This window comes from Trichomycterus rosablanca, chromosome 15 (assembly GCF_030014385.1).
Source record: "Trichomycterus rosablanca isolate fTriRos1 chromosome 15, fTriRos1.hap1, whole genome shotgun sequence".
Taxonomy (NCBI): domain Eukaryota; kingdom Metazoa; phylum Chordata; class Actinopteri; order Siluriformes; family Trichomycteridae; genus Trichomycterus; species Trichomycterus rosablanca.
Window position 1 is genome coordinate 12,096,769 of NC_086002.1, and position 25,570 is coordinate 12,122,338.

General features: G+C 36.6%; 2 protein-coding genes across 2 annotated transcripts; both read right to left on the reverse strand.

Annotated features, from left to right (window-relative positions):
- Positions 1-378: 378 nt before the first annotated feature.
- On the reverse strand, positions 379-11,024 carry LOC134329574 (stonustoxin subunit beta-like). Its single transcript, XM_063010857.1, has 8 exons — positions 10,934-11,024; positions 7,954-9,701; positions 3,799-3,884; positions 3,488-3,686; positions 3,291-3,404; positions 3,078-3,179; positions 1,195-1,305; positions 379-408 (listed from the first exon to the last, which is right to left on the reverse strand). The coding sequence occupies exons 1-8, from the start codon at positions 11,022-11,024 to the stop codon at positions 379-381; spliced, it is 2,481 nt and encodes an 826-aa protein (XP_062866927.1).
- A 6,159-nt stretch (positions 11,025-17,183) lies between these two features.
- LOC134329575 (stonustoxin subunit beta-like) lies at positions 17,184-20,142 on the reverse strand. The gene is given in 5 exon segments (XM_063010858.1): positions 17,184-17,982; positions 17,984-18,245; positions 18,248-18,292; positions 18,295-18,381; positions 20,052-20,142. Coding segments are annotated over 5 exon segments (1,284 nt in total).
- Positions 20,143-25,570: the final 5,428 nt, after the last annotated feature.

Consider the following 25,570-nt stretch of genomic DNA (forward strand, 5'->3'; position numbering starts at 1 on the left):
AGTCAAATGGTTGCCCAAACATAACATTTTTAAGGGATCTTAAAAGTATGTAATTTAAATTCAAATAAATATAAAATTACTCGTCAAATTTAAAGCTTTACAAGTAATGGTAACATATGTCAACAACAGCATTAAACACTAAAAATACACCATAAACTACAGGATATAGAGTTTGTTTATTAAGCAAGCTTAAATAATACATCAAATTATTAGAATGGTTATTGCATGCTGATATTTCTATTGTAGCATGGAAATGATTATAAAAAGCATCAAAGAATGAGATCTTTCAAAATTAAAATTGAGAGCGATGGCAACCCAATGTTAAAACATTGGAAAAAGAAAACTTCCGATCAAGACTTCTTTAGATTATCAGTGTCCTTAAATATGGTCTGGAATGGCTGCATTTATCTAGTGGAAAAAAAAGAATACAACATTTAACTTTTTATAAAACATCTTTACTTTTTAAAATACTATGTTATTAATGTTTATAAAATCAATTCTAAACATTTCTACCCAAAATGTTTACGTCAAGTTAAAGTTTTACCTTGTTACACGCTTAAAAATTTCTCCAAAACCTTCAGTTTTGAGTATTCAGTTAAATGAGTAGACAGTAGACTTTTATTATTGTAATTATATCCACCCAGTGAAGGTGTCTGTCTGGTCCATGCTACCATTCTGCCAAGTGTCCTCTTTTTTTTTCTTTTTTTTTTTTTGAAAACTAAAATAAGGTCACCCTATTTTATACTGAAAAAAATTGTCACACAGGGGTTTTATCTCTACAAAAAGTGAAAAATCCTGTATTTTGATGAGTATGGTGTAAAAAGGAACTCCAGTTGAACATAATTGATTGATTCACCAAACAGACATAGATTAGATACATTTGCAATTACATTCACTAGATAGACATAGAGTTTACCAACACAATTTAACAAAATTCAATTGTATTACTGTATTACTCATTGTAATTTTACATAAGGAGAACTTAGTTCATGCTTAAGAAATTAACTAGTTGCCTGTTGCATTTCTAAGGCTGAGCTATCATCTTAATTTTTGTTCTTTAGAAAAGGACACAGTAAACTAGATTCAGAGGTCTAAGGTTTAGGGATTATGATCACAGTTCGCTACTGACTGACAATATTTAGTTGAGCTACAGTTTTGCTACTTCCCTTATATAAAAAGTTACTTCAAACTTACCTCAATGATGCCAAAGTGGTTCATGAAGACATTAAGGACGTTAAGTGTAGTCACTTTTTCCACTGGTACGCGATGGTTAAACTTACAATAATACATGCCATTCACAATTACCTAATAAAGTAAAAGACCAAACTGATTATTAGCTGTACTGAAATTTATGATGCACACAATTTAAATATTTAAGCATTCACCTCATAGCAGTCTGATTTAGTCACTATAAAGATATCAAAGGCTGCTCCAGGGGAAAATGGGGATTTTGAGATCTTAATTTCAGTACCCCATTGCCATCCCCTGTCATTAAGTACCACATGGTCTGCGCTGGGTTTGAAGTGAAAAATGATGTCATCTTCATCTCTTGTCCCAGTCTTCAGATTAATAGTAAAACTACAAGAGACACAATTAGGTATTTAATTTTTTTATTCTTATTATTTATACACAACCTAGTCAAAAATGTTGTGTGCTCTAATATTTCGTTGGACATTTAGCTTTGATTAAGATGTGCATTTGCCACTGCATTGTTCTACCGACCTCAACTTTTATTTCTCTCCAGAATTGCATTAATTTTGACCAAGGTCTTGTAGTGATGATGGTAAAGTAAAACCACATCCTAAAATTTCCTCCAGCACATCCCAAAGACTTTTAATAGGGTTAAGGTCAGGATTTTGTGGTGGCCAGTTCCTTTTCACAATTTCAATCTAATAAATCTTGGCAAAGCCTTTCTGGATTTTACCCATGCCATTAGAAAAGAAAAAAAAATCATGGGATAATGTCATTTTATTGCCACATAGCATTGGGAGAGTATGGACAATGCAAATAAAATAAAAATGCAGTAATTTTTGGTTGTATGATCTGGGGTTGCTTTAAATGTTAATATACCTCCATTGCTGCTTTTCAGGCCTGCAACACATTCCTAAAGAGTTGGCACAAGGGATTACTTTGGCAAAACTTTGTCAAGCACTACAATACGGAGTTACATGCACACATGCCACTTAAAATTTTACTGTGCAAACAATAAGCCTTATGCTAACCCTGTCCAGAAGCGGCGTCAACTTTTTCTGTGCTCAGAGGCATCTAGGATGGACCATCACACAGTGGAAGCGTGTACAGTGGTGTGATGAATCAGCATTCCAGGTCTTTTTTTTTGGAAAAAAATGGGACCATCCAGACTGTTATGAGCAACAAGTCCAAAAGCCAGGGTCTGTCATGGTATGTCAGTGCCCTTGGCAAAGGTCATTTATTGAGATCTTGGAGCATTTGTTGCTGTTTTGAAAGTGGTACCATTAAAGGCCATCTATGGATTTGTCCAGAAATATTCCTGCACATACAGTATGCTGCCTTTGAGACGTCATCTTTTCCAGGGACGTCCATATTTTTTCCAACAAGACAATGCAAAAACACATGCAGCACACATTACAAAGGCATGGCTTTGGAAAAAGAGCGTACGGGTACTGGACTGGCCTGCCTGCAGTCCTGACCTGTCCCCAATAGAGAATGTGTGGAGAATTTTGAAACAAAATATGCGACAAAAATGACACCATACTGTTGCACATATTTGGTGTTTGCAGGAAGAATGGGGCAAAATAAAAGCTGAAACACTAAATCACTTGGCATTTTTGATGTCTTTTAAAAAAATCTAGACATTATTGTCAAACATACCTTTTATAATCTAAAGGAGCAACACCTTGAAAAAACAAAGCCCGTCCAGGTCTTAAGCCAGAAATTAATCGACCCACATATGGTTTGCTCTGTAATTAAAAACATTTTGGGTACAAACAGTAGTTAATCCTCAAATCTTAACTAACTGACTCTACAGTCTTAATTAACTGACGTTAAATTCATTTACAAAATCAATGTACAATATGTTTAGGTGCTGTGATACTCACTGGGTTGCAAACTGGATAGTTTATATCAGACTGAATGTCAGAAGAGAGCTTGCGGGAGGCGCCACCGCTAAGTTCCTTAGCAAAAGTAGATTTGCTCCAGTTCTGTGAAGAACAGAAATTTGCAGAATGACATGAGGAAAACAAACGCTGCTTGTGCTTTACTGCTTAAAATCCCACTTGAAAGACCCTCATCACCAAACTTATCTGACTTACTGGAACAAGACCAACGGTGTTCATTACGACATCTCCAATAATCTCAATGTAAGTCACGCTCTCCACTGACATGTGGTGCTTAAAAAGGAAACTAAACTGTCCATTTATATAAACCTAAAAAACAACCATTTTAATTAGTGTAATAATTTTACTTTTATTCATGTATTACTTTTTTCCTTATTCACCAATATCTATACCTCAAAGCCTTCTGGTTTAAACACAGTAAAGACATCAAATGCAGATCCCTTGTATATAGAACACCCTTGTGTCTCTTCTTTTGTGTCCCACGTCCCTTTTCTTCTACTATTATATGTCACTGAAACATTATAAGTGGGCTTTAAGTGAAAAGCGATGTCATCTTTATCCTTCCGTCCAAGTTTATGATTCATTGTAACTCTGTAAAAAAAAAGAAAAGAAAAAAAAACTTTCATTATTATATGTTCATCTTACTGCAGTGTGTAAGTATTTAGTCTGATTTGTTGTATTTTGTGTGGTCATAAATACATACTGTTCTCCATCGTCAGGAGCATCCCCTTGAAAGTACAAAGCCATTCCTTCTTTGAGACCTCCAGGAATTGCAATCACTTGTGCGGGCTGTGATGGATATAAGCAGATATTAAGTAGCAATATTTAATCTACTGAAGCTACTGTCTCCAATGCTGGCACCCTTATCAGACAGTAAGAGTTTCTCTTCCACATATGACATTTTGTCTTTTAGACATGACCAACTGGGATTGTTAAGTGGTTGGCTAGGCTAGTAGAAAAGAATCAGAAACTCAAGTTCAATATGTTTTTGATAACCAAGAAAATAACTGACATGTAAACTTGAATTTGGTACAGAAGTAAAAGTTTAGTTTTGATATGAGTCAATTATAAAACATCAAATTAATACATTATTTATTAATAACAAAACACTTCATTTAATAGTAGCCAAACATGTCAAATACAACATGTTTACATTAGTTAACATACTGATGCAATGTAATGGGACAGTAGTTCACACTGATTTGGTGTATATTGATGGCTCTGATTGAAATAAAAAAATAAAAAATATATATATATACAGTATATACAGTGAGGAAAATAAGTATTTGATACACTGCCGATTTTGCAAGTTTTCCCACCTACAAAGAATGGAGAGGCCTGTAATTTGTATCGTAGGAACACGTCAACTGTGAGAGACAGAATCTAAAAAAAAATCCCAAAAAATCACATTGTATGATTTTTAAATAATTAATTTGCATTTTATTGCATGAAATAAGTATTTGAAACAATGGAAAAACAGAACTTAATATTTGTACAGAAACCTTTACAGAGGTCAGATGTTTCCTCTAGTTCTTGACCAAGTTTGCACACAATGCAGCAGGGATTCTGGCCCACTCCTCCATACAGATCTTCTCCAGATCTTTCAGGTTTCGGGGCTGTTGCTGGGCAACATTGAGTTTCAGCTCCCTCCAAAGATTTTCTATTGGGTTCAGGTCTGGAGACTGGCTAGGCCACTCCAGGACCTTGAAATGCTTCTTACGGAGCCACTCCTTAGTTGCCCTGGCTGTGTGTTTCAGGTCATTGTCATGCTGGAAGACCCAGCCATGACCCATCTTCAATGCTCTTACTGAAGGAAGGAGGTTGTCGGCCAAAATCTTGCTATACATGACCCCATCCATCCTCCCTTCAATACGGTGCAGTCGTCCTGTCCCCTTTGCAGAAAAGCACCCCCAAAGTATGATGTTTCCACCCCCATGCTTTACGGTGGGGAAGGGTTGCACTCATCCACCTTCTTACTCCAAACACGGTGAGTGGAGTTGACACCAAAAAGCTCTATTTTGGTCTCATCTGACCACATGACCTTCTCCCATGCCTCCTCTGGATCATACAGATGGTCATTGGTGATCTTCAAACGGGCCTGGACATGTGCTGGCGTGAGCAGGGGGACCTTGCATGTCCTGCAGGATTTTAATCCATGGCGGCATAGTGTGTTACTAACGGTAATCTTTGAGACTGTGGTCCCAGCTCTCTTCAGGTCATTGACCAGGTCTTCCTGTGTGGTTCTGGGCTGATTCCTGACCTTTCTCAGGATCATCCTTACCCCACGAGGTGAGATCTTGCATGGAGCAGCAGACCGAGGAAGATTGACAGTCATCTTGTGTTTCTTCCAATTTCTAATAATTGCGCCAACAGTTGTTGCCTTCTCACCAAGCTGCTTGCTATTGTCCTGTAGCCCATCCCAGCCTTGTGCAGGTCTACAATTTTGTCCCTGGTGTCCTTAGACAGTTCTTTGGTCTTGGCTATGGTAGAGGTTGGAGTGTGATTGATTGAGTGTGTGGACAGGTGTCTTTTATACAGGTTACGAGTTCAAACAGGTGCAATTAATACAGTTCATGAGTGCAGAATAGGAGGGCTTCTTAAAGAGAAACTAACAGGTCTGTGAGAGCCAGAGTTCTTGCTGGTTGGTAGGTGATCAAATACTTATTTCATGCAATAAAATGCAAATTAATTATTTAAAAATCATATAATGTGATTATCTGGATATTTTTTTTTAGATTCAGTCTCTCACAGTTAAAGTGCGCCTACGATAAAAATTACAGGCCTCTCCATTCTTCGTAGGTGGGAAAATTTGCAAAATCAGCAGTGTATCAAATACTTATTTTCCTCACTGTATATTATTTCTGTATTGTAATTACTAATTTAATCCAGATTTGATCATGTCAAATAAAATCCTTTATTACTAAGTTTCAATAATTATTCCATTTGCGTCATCATTGCTAGCTCTGCATCCTGTTTGCTGTAGATGTAAACTCTCACTAAAATGGAGTGAGAGTTCAGTCAGCCTCTGAACACTTTGTGGCACACAGTTAGTTAAGCATGAACACAGACTCTACACACCTACAAACAAAATCCTCCTTGTCCAGCTATATAGCACAGTGGAAAAGATATATTTGAGCATATCTACAGATACAGTCAACATTTTAAATTTACTTACAGTCATGTGAAAAAGGACACCCCATGAGAACCTTTGTCTTTTTGAACATATATAAACATATGGACATTTGAGCTTCATTTAAACAGTACTGAGAGATATAGCTTATATCATTAAACAAGTAAAACTGAAAAAAAAAAATTAAACTCAAGTTATATAATGTAATGAACAAAAATGGAAATTTATTGTGAGGAAAAAGTTAGGACATCCTATGCCTTAAGAGCTGGTATATCCCCCTGAAATAACCTCAATTAGACATTTCCTATAACTTTCAGTCTCTGACATCAACTGGGAGAAAGTATTTCCCCCTCCTCTATGCAGAATTGTTTCAGCTGTGTGAGGTTTTAGGGGTTTCTTGCATGCATAGCCTGTTTTGAATCAGCCTACAGCATCTTAATAGGATTAAGATTCGGGCTTTGACTTAGCCATTCCAGAGCTCTCCATTTCTTTCTTTTGAGACATTCTTGGTGGATTTATACAGTGAGGAATTAATCCTGGATTCTATAATGGAGAGCTTGATGAGAGCCACAAACCATGACATTTCCACCTCCATGCTTCACAGTTGGTGTGACGTTCTTGTGCTCAAATGCTGTGTTTGGTTACTGTTACTGTGGCCAAATAATTCAGCTTTGGATTCTTTGGATCTGTCCAAAGCACCTTGTTTCAGAAGTCCTAGTCTTTGTCTAGGTGTTGCCCTGATGTTTTTTTTTTTTTAACAGCAATGGTTTCCTCCTTGCACACCTCCCATGAGAATCAAACTTGTGCGGTCTCTTTCTGATGATAGATGCATGTACCTTGCTTTCAGCTGTGGTAATAGCTACCTGTAGGTCCCGTGATGACATTGTATGATTATTGGAAACTTTTTGACACATCTTGTGGTCTGCTATTGGGCTGAATTTGCTAGGACGGTCTGACCTTGCCATGTTTGCAGTTGTTTTAAATGTTCTCCACTTGTAAATTCTTTTCTGGACAGTGGAATGGCTGATTTCTAATTGTTTTGAGATCTTTTTAAATCCATTCGCAGACTCATATGCATCTACAATCTTCTTTTTGAAGGCTTCAGAGCACCATGGTGATACCACTCATTTTAACAATCAAGGGCAAACCAAACTAGTATCTGAGGTATAAATAAAACTCCAATGTCCTCTAACAATGGTCTAATCATTGCAGGTGTTGTGGTGCACCTGATTCTAATTTTAGACCTTTTATGTAGTAATAAAGGTGGGAGTGTACTAACCTTGTCCTCACTATACATTTCCATTTTTGTTCATTACATTTTACAACTTGTGTTTAAATAATTTTTTGTTTAGTTATATAAGCTCCATTTCTCAGTACTGTTCAAATAAAGCTCAGATGTTCATATGTTAAAATATGTTCAAAAAGACAATGTGTCATGGGGTGTCCTAACTTTTTCACATGACTGTATATTACTAGACATTTGAACACTGAAATATTTACTTACAAAATTGCTTGCAAGGATTGTGACCTCTTTCTGAATAGTTGAAAAACTCCACCGTGAGATGCCAATCCTGGTCATTATTCTCTTTCTTAGTTCATTACATAAAGGAGCAGTAAACCAGACCTGTGAACACCAAAATAATGTTTTGTTCTTACAATATGTCAAATTCTTAATATTACCATTAAAAGGGCATTCATGAAAATGTATTTTTAAAATAATTGACTGACCCCTGGCTGTGGAACAACATTGAGCTTCCCTCTGAAAGAGAAGTTTACTGCATCACTTGCTTCACTCATTCCCACATCATCAAAAGCTCTGTGCCGGACCCAGTACTGGTTTGTTACTTTCAATCCAGTCAAAGTGTATGTTGCTGGAGCATCTGTAGTTTCTATGACTTTCCATCCTTCAGGGTCAGCTCCTGTATCTTGTGTTGTCCTGTACTCCACTCTGTAACGCAATGTTGATCCAGTTGGGGAATTCTGAAGCTTAAGGATCACATTTTTGTCTTGGAACTCTACTTGAAGTGCAGGAGGTTTGGACACAGGTTTAAACTTGCTGTCTACCAGTTTTCCTTTTTTGTATAAGCGTATAGAGGTTCCAGGGTTAGAGGTGTCTAAAACTGAGGCAATGATAAACTTGATTTGCTTCTTATTCTTATTTAACTCATAAAAGCTTTTAAAAAGAAGAAGATTTTCTTTCATCCTTGCAGCTGTGTCATAATTGCTGAACCAGAACTGAATGTCATCAGCACTTGAATTTGGAACTGGAGACAATTTTTCAAACTCATCCGGTTTCAGGAATTCATTCACTGTGGACAGATATGGATCTGCATTCTTTAGAGAAGTAAAAGTAAAGCATAGCACAGTGTCAACAGTAAGATCAATAAGAACGTTGGTCAAAGAGCTTGAAGATTTCATAATTTGAATGCCACTCAGTTGCTGGCTATAGGTATTCAGCAGAATTAGTTCACTCTGACTGTTCTCTAACCATGTACTGACTGTGTTTTCTGTAAACGGTGACTTGTCATGGATGGTTAGAAGGTTTGCTAGAGCCTGTTCTGTCTCCTTCCCTCCCCGAATCAAAGGAATAAGTTTGCTGAGGGCTTTTAGAATCATTCCCTTGTAAAGCCTAAGTGACTCCTGAAATGTCTTCAGCCTTTGTCTCACATCTGTGTAATCATTGGCTGTTGTATTTGCAATTAAGTCATTGCACATTATATCTGCCTCTCCAATCTTCTCCAGTAAAGCTTCTGATTTAGAAATCAGTGTGTCACTAATTTCTCTCTCCAGCCTAGCTGCTTTACTATCCAAACGTGCAAGAGGATAGAGCCAGACTTTTACTGGTACAGCATCATTTTCTTTTTGCTTTAAAATAGAAGGTAATTTCTGGTACAGCTGCAGTGCTTCCATGTATGTGGTGGGATTTGTGTCAATCTCATAATCACCATAAAAAGTGCAGTTTATACTATTAGCCATTTGTTTTTCTTGATCTGTCATCTTTAATGCTCCACTTCCCCCAACAGAAAATGATGGAATCTTTTTGACCATTACGTTCAGGTTTCCTTGAATTTCTTGTCTGTTTTCATTTGATGCAGCTGTTAGATCAAATACCATGAAAGCTTGACCTCCATACAGTACAGCTGTGACAACATGAGTTGCCGTCTGGTCATCAAACACCTCTGGGTAAGTAACTTTGCCCAGCTGGGTCATAGTAAGTTGTGCGAATTTCGTAGTTTGACCATAGTACATAGTAACCCGGGACTGACGTGCTGAAGACTTTTTGTCATCCATAAATCTGGCTGAGCCACCAACTTCAATCAAACCACCCAGGAAGCTGGCCTTAAGAGAGGCGCTCACATCCATTAGACTGGCCTTCTCACGAACAGAGTCAGAAGCGAGAAATTTCAGATCGGTCTTAGGCTGTCGGCGAACATCTACATCTTTATCTAATGATGCTTTATCCCATAGAGTAACTCCTAAAACAACACAGTTTGGATTTACAATCAAACTATTTACTATGCCAGTATAAGTATTGTTTTTTGATAATAATGAAATGATGGGTACATGTTGTTTAGCTGTAATCTCACGCAGTTTTGAATTAGTACATTTTTTGAAGAATTTGTGCAAAAACAAAACAGCAAAAATAATATAAAAGCATTATGTCAATCCGGCTAAAGGTGCTGGTCTCAGTTATTTATTTGCTAATTCTTTAACAATTTTTTACAAGGATGATTGTGTTGTGTTAATTTGTCCCTTAAGTAAATGTAATTATATTTTATCAAGTGTGCTTTTTACATAAGTTTCTTTTTGTGTAATAATGTGTTTTGATTATTGAAATCATAAATCATAAATGTACTGTAATATATTACAACCATAAAAAAAGTGATCTACATTTTGAATAAACTTTTTTTTAACATTAAAATGTACACAGACAAGGCATAACATTATGACCACTGACAGGTAAAGTGAATAACGCACCTGTTAGTGGGTGGGATATATTAGGCAGCAAGTGAACATTTTATCCTTGATGTGTTAAAAGCAGGAAAAATTTGAGTGAGTTAGACAAGGGCCAAATTTGTGATGGCATGTCCAAAACAGCAGTTCTTGTGGGGTGTTCACGGTCTGCAGTGGTCAGTATCTATCAAAAGTGGTCCAAGAAAGAAACAGTGGTAAACCAGTGAGAGGGTCATGGGTAGCCAAGGCTTATTGATGCACGTGGGGAGCTAAGGCTGGCCTGTGTGGTCCGATCCAACAGACAAGCTACTGTAGCTCAGATTGCTAAAGAAGTTAATGCTGGTTCTGATAGAAAGGTTTCAAAATACACAGTGCATCACAGTTTGTTTTGGCAGCAAAAGGGGGACCAACACAATATTAGAAAGGTGGTCATAATGTTATGCCTAATCGGTGTATTTAATCTGTTTTAAAATATAAGATTTGCATGTTTTGTAAAGCAAATAATCTTTAATTAAGCCAATGTTCCTGTTGGTTATTAACTGATTAGCCCATATTAGTTTTGCACTTGTTAATGTTTGCAATGCCAAAGTTCACAAATGCAGTAGTGTCTTTGTATCCACAGATAATCCTGAATGCCATTTAGTGTGATACATAAGTAAAGTACAACTGATAAATTATGCTTATTATGATTAATTATACTGTATTAAAAAGCTTTAAATAGAATGTGAAATTAGGAACATCATGGAAGGTTTACCTGGAATAAATGAATCACTGCGGCAGTCATACAACATGCCAGGATGCAGGGTCCTTCCAAGAGCTGCCATCTCAATGACTTTGGGTTCCATGACTGTCAAAAGTAAAGCAAAAAAGGAGTCAAACAATATTAAGCTACATTCAGTTTTTATTGTCTTAAATGTACAGGGTTGGCAAAAATGTTATTTATATAGTTACTATAATGTTTATATTTGTATCACATTTATATACAGTTCTAGCAGTACCAGCAATAGTAGTTGCTGATGTAATTTGAGCGATAATAATCACAGTAACTGTTAATGTACGACTACTAGTAGCAAGTATAGTAACATTAAAAGTAGCATTATTAATAAAAGTAATACATTTATATCACCTTTTCTTTGAGTGTTTCTGTAGAAGCACACAGAGATAAATCTTTCTCTTTTGATTCAGAACAGAGTAGCTTCAGATTCCTCTACAGTTTTCCAATTATTTCTCAGTCATATATAGTCACCAGATTAGTATTCATGACGATTTAAGGCAAAAAAGAGGTGTCTGATCCACCCAATTTTTTTTCTCCAGGCAACTGGCTGCCAATTCACTGTAATTAGATTTATTTGCATATGCTCTTAGGTTAAATGTGAGCAACATATAAAATAAACAAGACATGCAATCTACAAACCTATTTAACAAAAAAGTTTGAACATTGTGTAAAATGAAGTGGGGAAAAAAGAATGTGTCATTCGTTAGTTCTTTTAAATCTTTATTTAACTGACAAAAGCAGAATAAAAAGATTTGAAGATTCACTGATCAACGTTATTATATTTTATAAATACAAGTATACTTAGAATTTAATGCTTTTAATTCCAGAAAAATTTAGTCAAAATAAGAGTGAAGAGTTTCATTTAGAAAGCAGTGTTGCCAAGTTAGCAACTTTTTCGCTATATTTAGCGAGTTTTCAGACCCCAACTAGCGACTTTTTTTTTTTTAAGCGACTAGCGACAAATCTAGCGACTTTTTTTTTTTTAAGCGACTAGCGACAAATCTAGCGACTTTTTCTGGTGTTATTGGAGACTTTTGGAGATTCGAACGTGAAAACACATATTGTTCTGCAGTTACTGTCCTCAGTGAGCAGCGGGTCCTGCCGTGAGCCCCTCCGCCGTCCCAAAGCACTCACGGGCGGTCAGTATCACAGTCAGTGTTGCCAGATTGGGCGGTTTTCCACCAAAATGGGCGGATTTTGTTGGAAATTGGCAGGGAAAAACACTTTGGCAGGTGGACAAATTTTGGGCTGGTTTGTAATCATTTTGGCGGCTTCAAACGTAAATAAAAAACTATTGCTTTCTAAAGCAGGTGGAATATAAATAGGTCTACCTTCTCCCATCACATCCAACCCGTTGTCAAAAGTTTGATTGACAGGTTATTCTTTCCAGTCCAAGACACTGTTGCCATGCCCATCAATAAAGTGATTCATATGATAAGACAAGTGATTTGAGTTGAATATGAAGGTAAGCAAGTATTTCATCTCACATGTACGCGAGGTTAAACTTTCATTGCTTGCAAGTTTATTTTTATTTAAGGGTTGTGTGTCCTATCATAAATAATGCATTTTACAAACTTGCTAGGCTACTTCAAAGACACGCAAGCAAAAATAATTTGTCCTTTATAATGTATAATTACTAATCTGTACATTTTAAGATATTAATTTGTACATCATGATGGTTTAACTGGTTTATTATTTGTGAATGCTAAACATCATCTGCTTATCCTGTGTTTTGGGCATTTTTTCATGCATTTTGGCTGAAGATTACTGTCGCAATCTGGCAAAAAACAAAAACAAACCACGAATCAACCGAAGAATGTTCATTTGTAGTTCTAAACATATTTAGGGTGTTTTTTTACCCACTTTTTTGTCTCTCCCACGATGTTATTCCTCTCTTCTACAGCGTCAATTTCATGGGAATGGACGTTATGCAAAGGCGATGACGTCATTTAGCGTCTTCTCGCGACTTTTAGGACAGCCAATAGCTACTTTCCTTACTAAGGAGTTGGCAACACTGTTAGAAAGTTCCTCAGTAAGCAAGTGTATTGGTAACAGTTGGGGGAATCTTTCATCAACTACTGTTCATAGTATTGTGAAAAGATTTAGTGAATCTGGAGAGATCTCAATCTGTTGAATATGAGTGACCTTTGAGCTCTCAAAGAGTACTTCAGAAATCCAATATCACTAAACCGCGGCATTAGGAAACCCAACCTGAAACTGTTACACAAAGAAGAAGCCATTTATCAATTCTATGCAAAAGTCCTCTGGGCTCAAGGTGATTTCAGATGTTCCGATAAACACAGTTCCACAGTTCAACTTGTTTTCAAAAAAACAGATGTTCAGTTCTCTTTGCCAAAGTACCTTCTAATGGTTTCTTACCTAAACTGAATTGCCTGGATTCTCCACCATTTGTTTAAACATCATAAGATCTTAAAGAAATCTTGCTACTCAGATCTTCCACTCCAGTATATTTGCTGAGAAGAAGCCCTGCAAAATGCAAGTGCACTTGTACAAAATCTACAGTACTGGTGCAGAACACAATTTCTGTTACAAAGTAACAAATAATTTAATCAATATAACCAAAATGTAACTTTCCATTTAGGTCACAGAACTACAACCCCAAATCAGAAAAAGTTTAGACTTTTATTTGATTGCAGACATTTTGAACACAAGATATTTCATGTTTTGTTAGGACGGGGCAATTTAGGGCTAGTAATGAGGTGAAAGAACTACATAATGACGTGATTCCAAACAGGTGATGTCAACAGGTGATTGTAATCATGGTTTGGTAGAAAAGCAGCAAGAGCAAAGATGATCAGAGGATCTCCAGTTTGTCAACAAATGTGTGAGAAAATGATTGAAATGTTTACAAACAATGTACCTCAAAGAAAGATTGGAAGGGATTTGCATATTTCTCCCTCTACAGTGCATAATATCATTAAACAATTCAAGGAATCAGGAGGAATTTCAATGCATAAAGGTCAAGGGCGCAAGCTTAAGCTGAACGTTTGTGATCTTCGATCCCTCAGGCGGCACTGCATCAAGAACCGGGGTCAGCAGAAGTGTGCAGAGGTCGCCAACTTTCTGCAGAGTCAATCGCTACAGACCTCCAAACTTTATTTCAGATTAGCTCAAGAACAGTGTGTAGAGAGCTTCATGGAATGGGTATCCATGGCCAAGCAGCTGCATTCAAGCCTTACATCACCAAGCACGATGCAAAGCATCGGATTCAGTGGTGTAAAGCACGCCACCAATGGACTCTAGATCTGGACTCTATTTCTCTGGAGTGACGAATCTCGCTTCTCTATTTGTCAATCCGACTTACGAGTCTGGGTTTGGCGGTTGCCAGGAGAACGGGACAACAGATTTTGGACAATTTCTTGCTCCCAAATTTGTGGGAACAGTTATGGGATGGCCCCTTCCTGTTCCAACATGACTGTGCACCAGTGCACAAAGCAATGTCCATAAAGACGTGGATGAGCGAGTTTGGTGTGGAAGAACTTGACTCGCCTTGACTGGAAGAACTTGAGTCCTGAACTCAACCCAATAGAACACCTCTGGGATTAATTAGAGCGGAGACTGCGAGCCAGGCCTTCTTGTCCAACAGCAGTGTCTGACCTCACAAATGCGCTTCTTGAAGAATGGTCAAAAATTCCCATAAACACACTCCTAAACCTTGTGGAAAGCCTTCCCAGAAGAGTTGAAGCTGTTATAGCTGCAAAGGGTGGGCCGACATCATATTAAACACTATGGATTAAGAATGAATCAAGTTCATATGCGTGTGAAGGCAGACGAGCGAATACTTTTGGCAATATAGTGTATTTATGATCAGCATAACAGGGACTAAACGAATAAGCTCTTAACTTCTAGGGACCATCAGTGTGCTTAAATTTGGAATGTTAACCATCACCTGTTCTGTCCTTTTGTATTCATATATTTATTATATATTTATTATTAATTAACTGTTTGGGTATTGTAAGTTTGAGTAGTATTTTTATATTTGAACATGTTGGAAAAATTGTTCAGCATCTTAGTAGGATTGGTGTGTTTGGAATCAATGTACTTTTGCACAAAATTTGCACAAAAACAGCTTATGCTGCTGGACAGATGGCCTCACATTTGTCTCAATAATATACTTATATAAAGTGGAGTTTGACTTTTTTTTTCAGGTCATGTGGTGCATGGGAAATCAAGCCAGAATTATCACCCATTTATCACCATGCTCGACTGTTGATATGATATGTTTAAGGCTGTGTTTCGTTGTCATGGCACTGTGCAGATGACCAAACATATCTTCCTTGGTCTCATTAGTTAAAAAGATTAGTTAAAATTGTTCAGATGCAATTTTGCAAAGCTAAATCAAGCTGCCACATAGTTTCTGGAAAACATGGGCTTTTTATTAGTCATCTTTTTCTAATTGTGGTGTTATGTGGTGGCTTTTTATGCTTACACAGACATGTTGGTTATGTAATAAAACTCTAGTTCATTGTTAAGATGCTACCTCAATTCAAAGTCAGAACCTTCAAAAAAAAAAAAAAAAAATAATAATAATAATAATCATGTGCATTTCTCTGAAGAAAAATTAAAAAAAATTACAAGGGTCCACTTGTATTTCTCATGAGTGGATTTTTAAGTCACTTGAGCATACAAGTCATAGTAAACACACTGATTAATGTAAAATATTTGTACTTGATTGTCCGCATAGTTGAGTGTTAGCTGTAGGGAAAAGTACAGGTATAATTTTTTGTTGGTTTTAGCCCTGAGCTTTATTCAAATCCACAAAAATATTCAAGCTTAAAGCAACTTAACACGATTATACAATTTAGTTTTCAGTAATAAACTGCAAATTATACAAGTTCCACAATTTCTTACCTTGTTTGCATGTTTTATTACACCATGGCAACAAAAAATAATCTCACACATAAATCACCAAACATATTCAAGCTTAAAGCAACTTAACTTGGTTATACATTTTACATTTTTGTGATAAACTGCAAGTTATACAAGTTCCTCAAATTATTAACTTGTTTGCATGTTTTATTACACCATGACAAGAAACAAACTCACACACGAAATGTTGTGCAACATTATCTGGATTTTATAATTCATTTTCTGTCTCTGCTTCTATATAGGCTATTTGAAAGTTTCTAAGACAAATATGGCTCAGTTTGTTGATATTTGACTACAAACAATCAATGATTGATGACCTTGTGGTGTAGGCACCAAATTAGACACATCACCTATGATTGTATTGATCAGTTTCTGAAATGTGTCAGGTGCAAGTCCAAATGCCGTAAGAGTGTACTGCACCAAATTATCAAGTGTAACAAATGCCCTGTCACTGGTTTACCACTGTTCCCTCCTTGGACCACTTTTGATAGATGCTTACCACTACAGACCGGCAACACCTAACAAGAGCTGCAGTTTTAGAGATGCTTTGGTCCAGTCGTCTAGTCATCACAATTTACACTCGCCCATTTTTCCTGCTTCTAACACATCAACTTTGAAGATAAAATGTTCACTTGCTGCCTAATATATTTCAGGTGCAAGTCCCAATGCCTTAAGAGTCTACTGCAACAAATTATCAAGAGTAACAAATGCTGGTATATCTGACTGCTCAGGTAAGTCAGATATTAAGACCGATTTAGTTGCCCCTGCAAGTACTGTGGTAATTTGGAATGCATACATAACTTTTCAGTCACTGTGTAATCTCATACCTAAGTATAAAACAAAATGTATTTTGTTGTGGAACAACAATTCTTGACTTGCCTAGTTAATGCTAGTTCTGACAAAAGGTGTCAGAATACACAATAATATATATAGTGAGGAAAATAAGTATTTGATACACTGCAGATTTTGCAAGTTTTCCCACCTACAAAGAATGAGGCCTGTAATTTTTATCGTAGGGACACTTCAACTGTGAGAGACAGAATCTAAAAATCCAGATAATCACATTGTATGATTTTTAAATAATTAATTTGCATTTTATTGCATAAAATAAGTATTTGATCACCTACCAACCAGCAAGAATTCTGGCTCTCACAGACCTGATAGTTTTTCTTTAAGAAGCCCTCCTATTCTGCACTCATTACCTGTATTAATTGCACCTGTTTGAACTCGTAACCTGTAAAAAAGACACCTGTCCACACACTCAATCAATCACACTCCTACCTCTTCACTATCGCCATCTGTGTCATAATTGCTGAACCAGAACTGAATGTCATCAGCACTAGACTTTGGAATTGGAGAAAATTTTTTCAAACTCATCCGGTTTCAGGAATTCATTCACTGTGGACAGATATGGATCTGCGTTCTTTAGAGAAGTAAAAGTAAAGCATAGCACAGTGTCAACAGTAGGATCAATAAGAGCGTTGGTCAAAGAGCTTGACGATTTCATAATTTGAATGTCACTCAGTTGCTGGCTATAGGTATTTAGCAGAATTAGTTCACTCTGACTGTTCTCTAACCATGTACTGACTGTGTTTTCTGTAAACGGTGACTTGTCATGGATGGTTAGGAGGTTTGCTAGAGCCTGTTCTGTCTCCTTTCCTCCCCGAATCACAGGAAGAAGCTTGCAGAGAGCTTTTAGAAACATTCCCTTGTAGAGCCTAAGTGATTCCTGAAATGTCTTCAGTCTTTGTCTCACATCTGTGTAATCATTGGCTGTTGCATTTGCAATTAAGTAATTGCACATTACATCTGCCTCTCCAATCTTCTCTATTAAAGCTTCTGATTTAGAGATCAGTGTATCACCAATTTCTCTCTCCAGCCTAGCTGCTTTATTATCCAAACGAGGATAGAGCCACACTTTTATTGGTACAGCATCGTTTTCTTTTTGCTTTAAAATAGAAGGTAATTTCTGGTACAGCTGCAGTGCTTCCATGTACGTGGTGGGATTTGTGTCAATCTCATAATCACCATAAAAAGTGCAGTTTATACTATTAGCCATTTGTTTTTCATGATCTGTCATCTTTAATGCTCCACTTCCCCCAACAGAAAATGATGGAATCTTTTTGACCATTACGTTCTTCAATTTGTTGTCTGTTTTCAATCGATGCAGCTGTTAGATCAAATATCATGAAAGCTTGACCTCCATACAGTACAGCTGTAACAACATGAGTTGCCGTCTGGTCATCAAACACTGCAGGGTAAGTAACTTTGCCCAGCTGGGTCATGGTAAGTTGTGCGAATTTCGTAGTCTGACCATAGTACATAGTAACCCGGGACTGACGTGCTGAAGACTTTTTGTTATCCATAAATCTGGCTGAGCCACCAACTTCAATCAAACCAGGAAGCTGGCCAGGGAGGTGCTCACATCCATCAGGCTGGCCTTCTCACGTCAGAAGCAAGGAATTTTAGATCAGTCTTAGGCTGTCGATGCTCATCCAGATCTTTATCTTATGATGCTTTATCCCATAGAGTAACACCTAAAAAAACACAGTTTGGAATATACAATCAAACTATGTACCATGTCTCTAGAACATATGTTTACATTTAACAGATTTAATCTCCAACTGATTTCATTATGGTCACTGTCATGACATGACAAATGTTAGAATAGTGAGAAAGATTTAAGTAACTTAAACTACAGGAAGATTGATTATACTAGAAAGGCTTAGTTGAGAATGCTGGTCTAATTCATCTCAATTTCAGCTGTCACGCAGGTCAGAATCTGAAAAAAACAGCATCAGTCGATGAATACAATCTGCTTTGTGTCCAAGGTCTAGACCTGTGATTGTGGTGTAATGACTTGGAAAACATTTTTTAGGGACACATTGCTTCCTCTAATATGAATCGAGCATTGTTCCCTATATGACCATTTTTTATACTTTCACTTGTTATAATGCACAGTGTCACAATACACACATCATCTTACGCTGATTTCATGTCTATGACAATAAGTTTAATGGATCAATCAAACAAAGCACTTTTAAGATGTGGTTTGTTTGTTTGCTTATTTATTTGGATTTTTTAACTTCATGTTTTACACCCTTCGGTTACATCCACGACAGAAACGGTAGGCACCATGCATCTCCAATTCACTTCACTTGCATATCTTTGGACTATGGGAGGAAACCGGAGCACCCGGAGTAAACCCATGCAGACTTGGGGAGAACATGCAAACTCCACACAGAAAGGACCCGGACCGGCCCACCTGGGGATCGAACTCAGGACATTCTTGCTGCGAGGCAACAGTGCTACCCACTTGTCACCGTGCCACCCTTAAGATGTGGTAAAATCTGCAGCACTTACATGATGCCGGTATGTTAACATGAGGCCAACACTGCCAATAAATAGTTCCAACAGTCTATGAATCATGTTCCAAGAGTAAATGTGGTCCTAGCCAGTATTAGTATTGTATTTTTGTTAACATGTCACTTTAGCTGCAATCACACACAGTTTAAAATTAGTACATTTCTTGAAGAATATGTGCAGGTACAAAACAGCAAAAACTAATATGAAAGCATGATGTTATTTTTTGTTGTCATCCCTGCTAAGGTCCTGGTCTCAGCTATTAATTTGCTGGTTCTTTTAATTTTTTTTTACAAAGATGATTGTGTTGGGTTAATTTGTCCCTTAAGTAAATGTAATTATATTTTACCAAATGTGCTTTTTACTTAATGATCTAAAATCTTCAATTATACATGTAATATATAACAAAAATAAAAAAGAAATTATCTACATTTTGATTGAACTTTTATTTAACATTAAAATGTATTTAATCTGTTATAAAATATGAGATTTGCATGTTTTGTAAAGCAAATAATCTTTAATTAAGCCTATGTTCCTATCAATTATTAACTGATTAGCACGTATTAATTTTGCACTTGTTAATGTTTGTAAAGCCTTCACAAATGCAGTAGTGTCTTTGTATGCACAGATAATTCTGAATGCTATTTAGTGTGATATTTGTGAAACATACATAAAAAAGTAAAATACAACTGATAAATCACACAGTAAGACTTTACCAACATTAAATTAAAGAATAAAACAATGTAGTAGAATAGGTCGTCACTGTCTTATTAAATTATATTATATCAAAAAACTTGAAAAAGATCTCCAGCAAGTGAAATTGGGAACATCATGGCAGGTTTACCTGGAATAAATGAATCACTGCGGCAGTCATACAGCATGCCAGGATGCAGGGTCCTTCCAAGAGCTGCCATCTCAATAACTTTGGGTTCCATGAAATTTACATGGTTGCCAAAAGGTTGTTATGTATATAGTTACTCTAATGTTTATGTTTATATTACATTTGATATTTATAAAAATACATAGCTTAATCAAAGTTTTTTACAGAATTAATCATGCTGAAGCTTTAGTACACTGTTTTAGCAGTATCAGTAGTAGTAGCTGTTGATGTAATATTAGCAATAATAATCACACTAACTTTTGATGTATGACTACTAGTAGCAAGTATAGTAGTGACATTAGAAGTAGCATTTTTAATAAAAGCAATAAATTCATTTTACCTTTTCTTTAAGTGTTTGTCTAGAAGCACACAAATAAGTCTTTCTCAGAACAAAGTAGATTCTGCGTCCTCTACAGCTTTCCCATTGTTTCTTAGTCATTTATAGTCATCTGATTAAAATTAATGATGATTTAAGGCTAAAATGAGGTTTCTTTGTGACATGTTTGATGTGATCCACCCTAATTTATTCTCCAGGCAACTGGCTGCCATTTCACTGTAATTAGATTTATTTGCACATGCTCTAAGGTTAGAACGACTAACGTAACAGGACATGTAATGTACAAACCTAATTCATAAAAAAGTTTGAACATTGTGTAAAATGCAGTGAAAAAAGAATGTGTCATTTGTTAGTTCTTTTGAATCTTCATTTAACTGACAAAAGTAGAACTGGAAGATTTTCTAGTGTTTTTAGTTTTCAGTGCTTTCCTTGATCAACTTTATTGTATTTGGTAAATAGAAACACATTTAGAATGTAATGCTCTTGACACCAGAAAAGTTGAGTCGAAATAATCAGTGAAGCGTTTGTTGAATATTTCATTTAGAGTGTTCCACAATAAGCAAGTGTATTGGTAACAGGTGAGAGAATCATGATTGGGTGTAAAAAAAAAAAAATCCATCAAATTACTAGTCTTACCATAGATGGTCAGAAAACAGTGGACACATGTCCTGTTGTCAGATGAGTCCTTCTTTCAACTTGTTTTCAGGAAAACAGATGTTGAGTAATCTGCCAAAGTACCTTTCAGACTCTTCCCAGCTAAATGTGTGTCCAGGCTTTAAATGTTACTGTTGCTCGCTGCTTTTTGTGTGTTGAACATGATGGCAAACAGGTTGAGTCTGTCCTGTAAATCATCTTACACATATGAAGTATGTTTTGTGAATAAATGGTTTCCGCCATTCAAGTATTAACATAATGTTGAATCAGTATGTGTGCTTGACTGACCTGTCTGCAGTTCAGATCTGTCTCCTAATAAAAATATATGGTGCATCAGTTAAATAAACATTCAATAGTATTTACGAGTATTAACAAATCACAGATTCTTCTTTTTGTGTTTTACAAATTGTCTTACCATGGGGTTTGTAAGAAATTATAAAGATTAAAAAAGTAGTTAATTACTCAAACTAAATTAGCAGCACTGATGTCAGTAACGCGTTACTCTAATCTGACCACATTTTTCAGTAACAAGTAATGTAACGTGTTACTATTTCCAATCCAGTAATCAGATTAAAGTTACTTATCCAAATTACTGTGCGTTACTATTTTTGCGTCTCGGAGAGTGACGTCTGGCCTATGCGACAATTAAGTCACGAGCTGCGTCAGGAATCGCATACTTACAGAGTATGCACTAGATTGGAGGAAGTATGCACTACTCGGCCGGTAAAGAAGTACATACTTTCAGTACAGAAGTGTGCAGTATGCACACAACACCGCTACGTACTACACGTGGGGACGTGATGACGTAATATCACCATAGTTACAGACTCATTACAAACCCCACTCGCCAAAATTTTGGATATTTATCGTGTTTTTGTTATTTATTTGTCTCTAAAAATTTTATTTTATTTATCTTACTTACACTTGTAAACAGAGGACTTAGTTTTCCACGTCTTTCTTGTTTCTTATTCCGCTTCAATCGCCTACGCAGCTCCAGTTGCATTACGGCAGCTGCTGAATGTAACTAATAAAGTAACTTGTAATCTAACTAAGTTACTTTTAAAATCAAGTAATCAATAAAGTAACCAAGTTACTTTTTAAAGGTAACTAAGCCATCACTGATTAGCAGCATATGCTTTTTAATTAAATACTTAAAAACAACGCAACACATTCCAAAAAAAGTTGGGACAGTAAAGCATTTACCACTTTGTAATGTTGCCATTCCTTTTCACCACACTTTTTGTGACGTTTTGGCACAGAGGAGACCAAGTGATTTAGCGTTTCAGCTTTTATTTTGCCCCAATCTTCCTCAAACACGTCTTAAGATGTGCAACAGTACGGGGTCGTCGTTGTCGCATTTTTCGTTTCAAAATTCTCCACACATTCTCTATTGGGGACAGGTCAGAACTGTAGACAGGCCAGTCCAGTACACGTACTCTCTTCTTCTGCAGCCATGCCTTTGTAATGTGTGCAGCATGTGGTTTTGCATTGTCGTGTTAAAAAATGCATGGACATCCCTGGAAAAGATGACGTCCTGAAGATTTCAATGTACTTTTCTGCAATGCTGCATCACAGAAGTGTAAACAACCTTTGCCAAGAGCAATGACACAGCCCATACCATGACAGACCCTGGCTTTTGGACTTGTTGCTGATAACAGTCTAGATGGTCCTTTTTGTCTTTGGCCCAGAGCACACTGCGTCACGGCATCCAAAAAAGAACTGGAATGCTGATTCATCTGACCACAATACACGTTTCCACAATTCCACGTTTCCATCCTAGAAGCCTCTGAGCTCAGAGCAGTTGCACTGCTTCTGGACATGGTTAACATAAGGCTTCGTTTTTGCATTTGTGCATGTAACTCTGTATTGTAGTGCTTAACTAAGGTTTGCCAAAGTTTGCCATCCCTTGCCCATATGGTTATGTCAGCTATTGTTGAGTGGCGGTTCTTGATGCAGTGCTGTCTGAGAGATCGAAGATCACAGGCATGCAGCTTAAGTTTACCTTGGCCTTTACGCACTGAAATTCCTCCCGATTCCTTGAATGGTTTAATGATATTATGCACTGTAGATGGAGGAATATGCAAATCCCTTCCAATCTTTCTTTGAGGTACATCGTTGTTAAACACTTAATAAATAATTAAAAAATAATTTTCTCACGCATTTATTGACAAACTGGAGATCCTTTGATCATCTTTGCTTATCAAAGACTTAGCGTTTCCTGGATGCTGCTGTTGTACCAAAACATGATTACAATCACCTGTTGACATCACCTCTTTAGAATCACATTATTATTTAGTTTTTTCACCTCATTACTACACCTAAAGCAGATAAAACATGAAATATCTCAGGTTCATCCTGTCTGCAATCAAATAAAAGTCAAAATGTAAGGAACACTGCATTGTTATTTTATTTGCATTTTCAGGGGCTAACAGGAGCAAACCGTATAGGTGCCGGGAGGATTGCCGGGAACTGTACATCTGGGAAACTAAACAGCCACTGGTGAAACGGATGGCCCAACATTTTTTTTACAAACTGGCTTTAAGTTACTGACGTTTGAGAGCATTTGTTCTGCTCATCTCTCTTTAAGGTCCTGCCACAGCATTTTAATGGGATTTATTGGTGTGTTTTTGTACAGTTCAATCAATACAGCCAAAACCAAGTTTTCAATTCAAATCACAGAACAAGAATCATTCCTAATTAAATTGAAGCAAAGCTGTATTATATCTAATTTGCATAGAATTACAACATTATTAAGCTCTTAATAAGATAAGAAATCTACATTTTCCATCAACATCTTAATTCTTAATGGTTTTATTTATCATTGTTTCTTAATTAACAACGATTAAATATGATGTTTTAAACATCTTAACTGATCCCAGTTATCCCAATTACTTGCTCTGTAATTGGATTTACCTGTAAGTTGCTTTGGTTAAAGGCATCTTTAAATTGTCCAAGGTTATGTCTTAACATATACAGGGGAACCTCGGTTCTTGAACTCACTTCCCGTTTGAGCTGAAAACCGTTTTGGTTGAAAACCGAATAAATTTTTCCCATAGGAATTATTGTATACTGGAATCATTAGTTTCAGACCCCCAAACCGTATGCATTATATAGCATTTAATCTGTATAATATACAAAAAACATTAAACATAATCAACAGATGACAATTACTTCTCCTTTCTCACCACTTTCATTTAGGCCATCAATTCTCCTCAGTAAAGTGAAAAGGAAGAGATGTATTATTGTTTAGAAGGAGAATCACTTTCCATAAAAGTGTCAGGTAAAAAGTTACTTTTTTCTGTCTCTTTGCGCCACTAAAACTTGCCTGAGACTCACTGGAACTTTGTCTCACTAAAAACCTGTCCATGAGATTTGCATTCGCCTGCATTTTAAAATGTGAGACATGACATTGTCATTAATAAGGTTTATGATGTGATTTGCCACAGCATTGTCAGGGTGATTTTTTCCACAAAACTTTGTTACTCTCCCCATTTCCCACACACACTTTCTGTCTCCTCTCACAGTGTTGCCAACTCCTCAGTAAGGAAAGTAGCTATTGGCTTTCCTAAAAGTTGCTAGAAGTTGCTAAATGACGTCATCGTCTAATTTGCATAAGGGTCATTTACATGTAATTGACATAGATAGGTAGATAGACTTTATTGTCATTGTAGTTATACAACAAAACTTTGGTAGCTCTCAGTGAGACCAGCAGCAATAATAAAATAAGCACAAAATACAGCACAAAATAAGCTAAAATTACAATAAATATGAGTACTCACATGGTGATTTAAAACAATATGGACATATACACGTGGTTAAATTAGTGCAGAGTGTAACCGGTATCTTATCACAGTAGAAACAGGTAGTTATTATTATTAATATTATTAACATTAGTATTGCACAAATAGTATATATGTATAGAATGTAAAGTGATCTGTGCATTAAATAGCAGCTTGGGAAGCTTGGGATTCAAAACAGTTCGAGGGGTCGCTATCAACCTCATCAACTGTCTGTGATCTTTGTAAGCACGTTCAAACTTCAGCTCCCCTGATTTTTTTAGTATGGTGTGTAGCAATATCAGACACTACGGAAGCGTATTGCTGCCACACAGTTAAAAAAAAAATACCGTCAGTATGTCGTTATAACGAGAAAGGATGTCGTTATAACGAGAAAAGGATGTCGTTATAACGAGAAAAGGATGTCGTTAAAACGAGAAAAGGATGTCGTTATAACGAGAAAAGTTCATTACCTCAAATGCTGCACAGCTGATGGAGCGTATCTGCTGATGGAGAGACAGTTTGCACACATGCATGATGCTGTAACTTGTGTAACCTTACAGCTTGTGGTGCCGATCAAGATTCTCCTTTAGGATCTAAACTTGGTTTAATATTCAACATTTGTCTGACATTCGGCATTCCGATCTAAATAAGTGCTTCAAAAAACACCTAAGACCTTCTTATTTGATGATTTCTTACACAAATGAAAATAGTCA

Bases quoted from the DNA above. Each gene is read 5' to 3' on its own strand.
- LOC134329574 (XM_063010857.1), bottom strand. From the start codon at position 11,024: ATGGAACCCAAAGTCATTGAGATGGCAGCTCTTGGAAGGACCCTGCAT. The intron at 9,702-10,933 runs GTAAACCTTCCA...GTGTTGTTTTAG, and splicing joins CAGTGATTCATTTATTCCAG to GAGTTACTCTATGGGATAAA. The intron at 3,885-7,953 runs GTCAGTCAATTA...TATCCATCACAG, and splicing joins ATGTTGTTCCACAGCCAGGG to CCCGCACAAGTGATTGCAAT.